At 39.7% G+C, this 10,009-nt stretch overlaps 3 protein-coding genes across 7 annotated transcripts; 2 read left to right on the plus strand and 1 right to left on the minus strand.

Moving 5' to 3' along the window:
* Positions 1-2,126, plus strand: LOC106333232 (L-type lectin-domain containing receptor kinase IV.4-like). The gene has a single exon (XM_013771700.1). It carries the CDS (start codon positions 4-6, stop codon positions 2,029-2,031), a length of 2,028 nt encoding a protein of 675 aa, XP_013627154.1. The 5' UTR covers positions 1-3; the 3' UTR covers positions 2,032-2,126.
* An 819-nt stretch (positions 2,127-2,945) lies between these two features.
* LOC106331671 (putative S-adenosyl-L-methionine-dependent methyltransferase MAV_4873) lies at positions 2,946-5,179 on the plus strand. Its single transcript, XM_013770072.1, is given in 9 exon segments — positions 2,946-2,957; positions 2,959-3,015; positions 3,018-3,204; positions 3,338-3,498; positions 3,590-3,710; positions 4,049-4,173; positions 4,262-4,375; positions 4,477-4,644; positions 4,722-5,179. Coding segments are annotated over 9 exon segments (1,017 nt in total). The 3' UTR covers positions 4,794-5,179.
* A 170-nt stretch (positions 5,180-5,349) lies between these two features.
* Positions 5,350-10,009, minus strand: LOC106328954 (poly [ADP-ribose] polymerase 2). 5 transcript variants are annotated; one of them, XM_013767507.1, is made up of 19 exons: positions 9,684-10,009; positions 9,340-9,601; positions 8,865-9,068; positions 8,486-8,625; positions 8,310-8,391; positions 7,938-8,176; positions 7,672-7,798; positions 7,531-7,586; positions 7,376-7,449; positions 7,216-7,262; positions 7,088-7,137; positions 6,925-6,987; positions 6,750-6,830; positions 6,548-6,658; positions 6,394-6,469; positions 6,159-6,301; positions 5,969-6,042; positions 5,765-5,870; positions 5,350-5,671 (listed from the first exon to the last, which is right to left on the minus strand). In XM_013767507.1, exons 1-19 carry the CDS (start codon positions 9,765-9,767, stop codon positions 5,579-5,581), a joined length of 2,112 nt encoding a protein of 703 aa, XP_013622961.1. In that variant the 5' UTR covers positions 9,768-10,009; the 3' UTR covers positions 5,350-5,578. The 5 variants fall into 5 exon arrangements, with proteins under 5 accessions (XP_013622961.1, XP_013622959.1, XP_013622960.1 ...); XM_013767505.1 differs by having other exon boundaries at positions 8,486-8,631; positions 9,684-10,007; XM_013767506.1 differs by having other exon boundaries at positions 8,865-9,074; positions 9,684-10,007.

Raw genomic sequence — 10,009 nt, forward strand, 5'->3', positions numbered from 1 at the left:
GCCATGTTCGTGAAGCTCCTCACCATTGTCTTCTTCAGCCTACTCTCTCAGTTCCCAGAATCCTCTTCCCAAACTCTTGACTTCACTTACAATGGCTTCCTTCCTCCACTCACCGACATATCCCTCGAAGGGATCGCCACCGTCACGCCCAACGGTCTCTTGAAGCTAACCAACTACACCATGCAGAAAACAGGTCACGCCTTCTACACCAAACCAATCCGTTTCAAAGATTTCCCAAATGGCACCGTTTCTTCCTTCTCCACAACTTTCGTCTTCGCTATTCATTCTGAGATCCCGAGCCTTAGCGGCTACGGCATGGCATTCGTCGTGGCTCCTAACCCAAGGCTCCGTTACGCGACCGCAAGTCAGTACATGGGTCTCTTCAACATCACAAGCGACGGTAATGTCACAAACCATGTGTTCGCTATAGAGTTCGACACGATCCAGAGTCCAAAGTTCAATGACACTGAAGATAACCATGTGGGCATAGATATCAATAGCTTGATATCTGTTGAGAGTTCGCCAGCTGGGTACTGGGACATAAAAGGTCAGTTCAAGAATCTGACTTTGATTAGTCGCAAACGGATGCAGGTTTGGGTTGATTATGATGGTCACACCAATCAGATCGATGTGACAATGGCTCCGTTCGGAAAGGACAAACCGAAAAAACCGCTTGTTTCGGTCGTCAGAGATCTTTCTTCGGTTCTTTTGCAAGATATGTTCGTAGGTTTCTCTTCTGCCACTGGTTCCATTCTGTCCGAACATTATGTTCTCGGGTGGAGTTTCCGGGTGAAAGGGAATGCTCCACCGTTGGAGTTATCAAAACTTCCCAAACTTCCGAGGTGGGAGCGGAAAAGACTATACAGCATCTACAAGACCTGGATGCCGTCGGTTTGCATATTTTTGATTCCCTTCTTGTTTATTTCCACGCTCATCATACTCGTGCGCTTCGTCGTGAAGAGGAGGAGGAGGTTTAAGGAGGAGCTCGAAGATTGGGAAACAAGGCTTGGGAAGAACCGAATGAAGTTCAAGGACTTGTATTACGCGACCGGAGGGTTTGATGAGAAGGACCTTCTCGGAGCCGGTGGGTTTGGAACTGTTTACAGAGGTGTCATGCCAAGGACAAAGAAAGAGATCGCTGTGAAAAGAGTCTCGAGCAAATCCCATCAAGGGTTGAAAGAGTTTGTGTCTGAGGTCGTGAGTATCGGTCGGATGAGTCATCGGAACTTAGTCCCTCTCATGGGTTATTGCCGCAGGAGGGACGAGCTTCTTCTGGTGTACGAGTACATGCCTAACGGAAGCTTAGACAAGTATTTGCACAATAGTCCAGAGGTAACTCTCGACTGGAAACAGAGGTTTAAGGTCATTAAAGGTGTGGCATCCGCCTTATTCTACCTTCACAAGGAATGGGAACAAGTGGTGATTCACCGTGACATCAAAGCCAGCAACGTCTTGTTAGACTCGGAGTACAATGGGAGACTCGGGGATTTCGGTTTAGCTCGACTGTGCGGTCACGGGTCAGACCCTCAAACCACGCTAGTCGCTGGAACATGGGGATACCTAGCCCCTGATCACGTCAGGACAGGACGGGCCACTACCGCTACCGATATTTTTGCGTTTGGGGTGCTTTTACTAGAAGTAGCATGCGGTAGACGTCCTATCGAGATTCAGAACGAGAATGGTGATCAGAGGGTCTTTATCTTGGATTGGGTTTTTGGATTTTGGAATGAGGGAAACATCTTGGACGCCAAGGACCCGAAGCTAGGGACGGAATATGACCGAATAGAGGTCGAAATGGTTTTGAAGCTAGGTTTGTTGTGCTCTCACTCCAACCCACATGCTAGACCAACTATGAGACAAGTGTTACATTATCTTATGGGGGATTCAATATTACCAGATTTGTCGCCTTCTGACTTGCGTGGGAACGAGATGATGAGGTTGGAAATCCACCACGGACTTAGCGAGACAGGCATGTTTACATGTGGGTCTTCGATGGTTAATTCTATAGTCTCCGCTTCCAGTGGGAGGTGAATTTTACATTAATTGTAGAAAACATCCCCTATCGCCACGAGATGTGGGACCGTGTTGTACGTTGACTTTGAAATATATGAAATTTTATGTGTGAAAGACCCAGTTTACTCTTGCATTTAGTCATGTGCATAGTTGGTTGATGTGACGCTTGAAATGAATAGAGAAAATTGCGTCCCCACACACAAGTCAAGCTGAAGAGAGAGAGAGAGTCTCCTTTCACATAATCTCCCGTTGGGCCAAAGTATCTGCCGCCGATGGTGATGAGCATATTTGCCATGATGATAACGTCTTCGTCTACAACTTGTTCAAACAATAAGAGGCAAAACAAAATTGCTGGCTAGGGAAAGACAATAATGCAAATCTCCAGAATATACTTTTAAGTCTTGTGATTCTTGATTCTAACTAAACATTCATAATCAGTCACCACCTCAGATAGAAGCCGAGCATACATCTCACTCCACAGTTTATTCTGATTCACAATGTGGGCAAACGTCATTGACTCCATAATGTCCTAAGCTGAATATTTGCTATTTTAAGTATATTTGACACTTGATTTGTTTTTACTAGTAATATAAATTTAGACTATAAGTTTAGAATCGACTTTGAGTTAATATATGAATTTTTTGAAAATTTTATGTCTCACTACCAAGTCGTTTTTCTTATTATTGGAGTTTATTACAGTTATGGAATGATCAAAGCACCATATCATATTCAATCAAGTTAATTATGATGTACTATATTCTTAGAAAACTAATTGTAATTTTGATCAAAATCTTCTTCTCCTTGTAGAAGACAAAAAGAAGAAGTAAGATGATTTTGATTTGTGGAGATATTTTTAAATCCTTTTTGATTATCAGCTGGAGATTATGACAATTATGAATTAATTACGGACAGTCAAACTAAAAAAAACACATATGATCTACTTGAAAACCTCTGCTTCCATCAGAGGTGTTATCATCATCATCGAGATTCAGATTCAGCGATAATCATCATCACTGATGCAAGGTCTATGTGCTCCACCTCTGCACTTTCCGGCCACCGCACCCCGTCGCCGTCGAACTCTGAAAACCGTCGCTCGTTCAGCGAGGGCAGAGCTCAGAGAAGATAGCGACCCCTTAATCCAATCAGCTATTCATTCAGCGTCTCTTCGTCTGGGAGAAACCAATCGAACAGGCAATCTCTCTCATATCTCCTTTTATGTGTTGACTTTCTCTGAGGCATTTCGTCGAACACTTAACACTCGCTTTACTGTTTGATCAAATTAGCTTAATTTGACTTAAAAAGGTTTGTAATTTATGCAAAGCAGAGCCTCTATTCATCGACCCTTATGCCGCATGCTTCTTTCCTCCTTTTACAAACAAGGAACCGAACATCCATAAACACCAACACCATCATTACTGTCTTGCAACAAAGTTTATTGATGACAAGTTGTTACATACAGCTAAACGCATTGATGGACTAAAGCAGGTTACTTTACTTAACTTACTTCAATTGTCTCATTCTTAATTCTATGTAAGTATTATTGTTTATGTGTAATAGTGATATCACATCTTTGCAGGTTGTCTTGTTCACAGATGGGATGGATACTCGTCCTTATAGGCTTAACTGGCCATCTTCTACTATGATCTTTGATGTTTCACCACAAAAGGTTTTCGATATAGCATCTGACAAGCTTCAAGGTTAATGCTTTACAGTGTCCATTGTCCACTATGATCTTTCTTTTACCCTGTGCAAGTGGACCAGTCAAACAGGATCTTGAGTATAAAAAAAAACAAGAATTTTTTAAAATAAATATATAATTGAAGTCTAAAATTAAGTTCTTAGATATATTTATAAATCTTAAAAACATTAGACATCTTTTAAATCTACATCATTACATAGTTAAATATACAGTTAGTATAATTTTTGAACAGAGACTAGAAATAATTTGAGACGACACTGTTTGTTTGCCTCTAGTTTTGCCGGGACTTAGATGCTCCATAATTATTATGGTGTGGTGATTGTTACATTGTTCCAGGTGTGGGAGCTAGGCTTCCTAAAGGTTGCATGTTCTTTCACCTTCCTGTGGAATCAGGAGACATAGAGCAATGTTTACGGTCCAAAGGGTTTAGTGGGAACCGGCCAAGTATATGGGCAATGCAGGTGATGATGATATGTGTTTTCTCTATCAAATCTTCTATCCTTTCCTGCAATTTGTATGAATGTTATGATTCTTTCTATTCACAAACAGGGCTTACCTCTCGAGTCACAATCGAGCTTTGAAGCGATTTTATCAGCAGTTAGTAGCTTAGCCATGAATGAAAGCTATCTCATTGGAGAATTGCCTATAGATATCATAGACCAGGTCACTACTTTGATCTCTTAACTATCTGACTTTGGACATTCTAACTTAAAACCAAAGTGGACATCTTTCGCTTTATAATCTTTATGCGGCCTTGAGCGCAGTCTGATTTGAAAAATTGGATGGAGAAGCTGTTCATGAGCAACGGTTTCAAGGTGCAGATAGTTAGCTATGAAGAGATCGCTGCGAGTTTAGGCGTTGTATTACATTCACAAGTAAACAATGACAAGATTATGTTTATTGCACAACAGCTCAAGTTTTCAGATGATCAGGTAATAGAGATACAACCCAATTAGGTCTCCATTACTTTAGTCATTTTTCTACAGTTAATTAGATCTTACTTTTACAGATGGAGAAATGGAGACAAGAGTTTGAGAGGGTGGAAGAAGATGGAGATGAACAGGGATTTGAAGAGCTCTGAAATAAACAACAATGTCTTCTAAATAAAGTTAAGCTCCGGAATTGTCTGCAGTTCTTGGAGAAACTTCACAGCATTGTAATTCCAACTCATCTGTTCACACAGTCAACAGAACTTGTTTTGAACTGGAACAGAATTTGGCAACACTGTTTCCACTCTAGCTACTGCATGGGTCATCCCACCCATCAAGTTTACAGTTCAACTCAAGACAGACAAAGGAAACTGTTTCATATACAAGTTAATTTGTTTTTATGAGTTGCTCATTCAGTTTCTTTAATGGAAGCTTGTTTATCACTTGATGGGTTTACATGGTATTTAACTATTTATACATGTAAAACTTGTAAGATCAAGTTCAGGATCTGTCTGCAGTTATTGGAGTTGCAGAAACTGTGGATGATGGTTAAAATGATACACAAAATCTGTTATAACGTCACTGCATTGTAATTCACATGTTTATCAATTGTTTTGATCATATGACAAACAAATGATTCTCATTGCTCATAGACATGTCAACAAATTATGCAAAGATTTGTAAATTGTATATGGATTTTCAAATCAATTAAAATGCAGAAATAAATATCTTATTTTAAAAACAGACATTTACAAAGAAAAAGTCCAAGTTCAGATTAGCGAGATGAGAGCCGAACGCACACATAACAAGCTTTCTTAAAGCACACTAGTGGGGTACACTCATTGGGTTATATCCCAAGCCGAATGCAAAAACAAGTCCAATAAGCATCAAAGTGTTGAATATGAGCTGGTCGGTTCAATACTCTACGTAAGTGTTTTCAGTACTTGTAGTTGAATTTGACTTGGATCACATATCGCATCTTGATTTGTTCCGTATTGTAGACAATGTACTCGTTGTACAATAAAGTCCCCTGCAAAAAAAAAAGCCAAACAAAATCGATCTGTGAATTTATGTAATTATGATTTGGTGAAAAAAATGTGTTAAAACACAAAGAAAGCCAAACCTTGGAGCTTGAATGATCCACTGGTTTGCCAAGTGGAACAACAACACCGTCTTCTAGTGTCTTAGCCTCTGATGGGTTTGGTGCTGTTCTCCCCACACCTTTTGTGCTGCAACCATCAGAGTTACAAATCAAGTTTTTATACAATAGAAATCCTGAAAATCATAAAGAATTTGTGTGATGTATTAATGAGATTTATCAGTGTACCTTAGCTTCCCCGGAGGCAATTTATCCGCGTTATAATCCGAATTCAGAAGCTCATTCATGTCTCCCAAAGCAACCTAAAGAAGTTTTGATCATTACGAAACATAAAAATACATAGAGGTACTGCTACTAACACATAGAACCATTTTGTTGTTGTCCATATAAACTAAGAAGAGAGAAGAAGAGAGTATACCTCGCAGAGGAGCAGGACGCCGTCATTAGCACCACTGTTAGCGTAGCAATAGTTTGCACTCTTGGAGAACATGTCGGCAAAGTAAACCCCTTTCCCAAACATGTAACCAGTTACTGGCGCTTCAGGAGGAGCTATCCGAAGACCTGTTTGGTTGTGTCCCATAGGAGTTCACTTTACTACACAATGAAAACAGAGAAAAAAGAAGAAAAATAAAAACAGAGAAACCTGTAGTTACCTTGAGATAAAATACCAGCCCAGTTAGTGAGACGTGACCCATGCCAAAGTAGCATCCTATTCTTCGAACTTGAGAACTGCCAAGAAAATTTTTAAGTGTTACAGTGCCAAAATGAGAAATCAGATTAGTAGTGTACGGTAAAGACAAGACATACCTGTTGGAATCGATCAGCTTCACCAGCTCTTGAAGCTCTAAATAGCTGAGAAATCTCAACTGTGTATCCCGAATGCGTTTTTGCATGAGTGTTCTCCATGTAATTGGCAACCTGATTTCGCAATAAGGAGAAGACAGCGAAAGGTATAAGAAACACAGACATGTTTGAATACTCGTAAGAAACAAATGCTCCTTCAATATACCATAGAGAACTCTTCTGAATCGGCTCCTACTGGCGTCAATCCACAATTCAGTTGCTGGTAGTGATAATATAAAGGATCATCCTACAGTCATTGCAAGAAAATAATGCCATATCATTAAAGAACTATATGAAGAAGTGGCTTGATGCCTTAAAACCACATAGACTGACTGACTTACCATCAATCCAGGGTCGATAGACAACAACTTTGTCGCGAGTTCGATTTCACCTAATGCTTCAACCTGACATTAGATAGTGATGTGTTAAAAACTACACATAACATGTAGCATCAGACTATTAACTTTTTAAAGACCAAAACAGTAGAAAGAGCTACCAACTTACCATTTCTATTTTCTGTTTCAACTTTTGGGGAGTGTCTATAACAAACTGACCTGTTACAAGTCGCATTTCATATAGTTAGTGAATGTTTAATCAATTTTAGCACACATGTAAAGTGTATATGAACTTACTCATTTTCTTGAAACCAAAATCATGAGGTATCACAGTATAGAACTCTCTGCATCAATAATGATACAAAGTTAGACAAGCTTGAATCTGATTTCTTTGTGGAAAATGGTTATATATTCCACTAAACGCAACACTTAGTCTAGCAATTAACCAGATACATACCCACTGAGTTCCTCAAGCCTCGCTCTATCAAACCGGCTCATTACCTCCGAGATTCTCTTCAACACTTCATAACCCTATAGAGATCCAAGCAGAGCTATTATCTGATATCACAACAAAATACAAGATGACCCCAAAAAAACATTTTCTATTTTTACCTTTGTTATTGTGGACTTGCTTAGCTTGCCAAGTGGCAATTTGTTAGCGTTGTATCCTTCAAAATCAAACATCGAAAGTATATGAGAGGCAGAATGACAATCAGCTAGAAGTAAAAAAAATAAAGTAAGGAAGAGACTAACCTATTTCCATCATGTGCTGTGCCATCATGCTAACATTGCATATAAGAGAGATGAACTTGGCAACTTGGGGATCTAGTTTTGATTCCTCCGGTTTAACTTCAGAAGATGATTTGGGAACATCATTGGCCTGAGAAGACAATACAGAAATGATCTTCAGAACAGCGATAAGCCGAGAAAAGTTTCCTTGAAATATTGTCTCATTCCACATCAAAAATTGTTAAAGAATAAATTATAGAGGCATCAGTAACGGATTCCAAAATACTCACAACAGCTGAATCATTATCTTCTTTGCCATAGTCCATTTCGAGCCATGTATAGGACTTAGTATGAGGTATAAACTCCTTTCTGTCAGACCAAAAATTCTTTGTCTTATCAAGGAACTTATTGCTAAATATATCTATTGCACGATCCCATGAGTGAAAAGGTCCGTCTAGTTTACTCTGTCCTTTCACACCAACTCTTCCCCATCTGAAGTAGACCATATATGTTTTCTTGTTATCAGACTCTGCGCATATATCACACACATATTGATGAAAAAATGGAATTGAGAGATAAATCAAAAGCAATAGCAGCTTCCAATAGTTCCTCCATAACAAGATAAGTCTCATCTTACTAATCATAATCTGTCAAGGACTAACCTAGCACTTGTAGGACAAAGAACTTGTTATTATTATCCCTGACATTTGTCTGATTCAACATGGCATCATAAACATCATCACCCTACAACATTCAACAACAAAAAACTTAAGTCAATGACAATCTGAAAGAAATAGGCACATTCATGAACACAATAAGATGAAAGTAAAGAACTTGCCCTTTGTAGAACGTGGTACTGGCTCTTTATGTTATCAGGAATCCACTGATCCAACACCGCTGCTCCCTTCTTTGTGGCAGTTACGATTTTCTCTTCTTTCTTTTCTTCCTCAAAGCCATCATCGTCATCTTCAGCTCCATCTGTCCCTTAAATTGTCAATAAGAACATTGGCATAAGTGTTATAAAAATCGCCTAATCAGACCTAAACGAAACGAGTTTTCTAGAAATATTTTTTAAGAAGATTGTAACGGATGCAAGAAGATTATGCGTAAAAATTAAAGTAATCAAACACAGAGATTTAAAATGGTTCACCAACTCGAGAACTCCAAGCTAACTAATGCTACTGGGTCACATGGCATATCAACATAAACCTATTTACCTGACTTGACTGAGGCACTGGAATCATTGTTTGCGTCGTTGCAGAGCCTCTCGAGAAGCACCTTTTTGGTACCAGTTGTAGCTAAGCCTCTCTTACTAGCTTCCTCGCGCAACTCCTTCACATTCATTGCACGAAGCTCGTCAATTGCAATCTTCTCTTCTTTCTTTTCTTCTTCTAAGCCATCATCGCCATCTTCAGCTCCATCTGTCCCTGGAAATGTCAATAAGAGCATTGGTATAAACTGATATAATGGATGCGAGACAACAACAAGGAAAACAGATAAATAAATGCGATAAGTGAGATTTAACGTGGTTCACCAAATCAATCGAGATCTCCTGCAAACTAATGCTACCGAGTAAGACCAGAGTCAAAGCATATCAATCACCAAATCAAGATCTCCTGCTAACTAATGCTACCGAGAACATATCAACATAAACAGTGCCAAATTGTCTATAGAATGAACAAACGCGTATACCTGATTTGACTGGGGCAATGGAATCGTTGTTTGCGTCGTTGCAGAGCCTCTCGAGAAGGTCTTTCTTCGTACCTGTTTCGACTAAGCCTCTCTTACTAGCTTCCTCGCGCAACTCCTTCACATTCATCGCACGAAGCTCGCCAATCGCAATCAGTTTGTTCGATTCATCAGCACCGTCCGAAGAATCTAGGTTTCGTTTCCTCTTCCTCTTCGATTCGTCCTTCTTCGCGTCTTCCGCGATAGCCTCTTCGAGCCTCTCCACCTATCCGAAACACCAAAACTTCAAAATTCGAATCGATACGAGAAGAGAAGAGGTTAAATGCGATTAAGAGAGAGATGGATACCAGAACGGATTTGAGTCCGGTGGTGCTGAGTCCGCGCTCGGCGAGCTTTGCACGGAGTTCTTCGACTTTGAGCTTGTTCGCCATTTTCGTTCGTCTTCTAGGGAATGTGAGTGAGGGAGAGAAAGTTGGTTCTATGGTTTACTTTGGAGGAAGAGAGTTCGCGCGAGCATTTGAAGAGGTCTTCTCCTCTTCGTCAGTGTCTTCTCTTGAAAGCTTTAGGGCTTTTCTTCTTCTTTTTAGAAAATTTTAAATATTGAAAAGTGCTCGCTGGTTTTTGTGGATATTGCCCTTATAACCTTTTTAATCTTGAAAACACCCCGATTGTT

The sequence above is a fragment of the Brassica oleracea genome, chromosome C3, assembly GCF_000695525.1.
Source record: "Brassica oleracea var. oleracea cultivar TO1000 chromosome C3, BOL, whole genome shotgun sequence".
NCBI lineage: Eukaryota > Viridiplantae > Streptophyta > Magnoliopsida > Brassicales > Brassicaceae > Brassica > Brassica oleracea.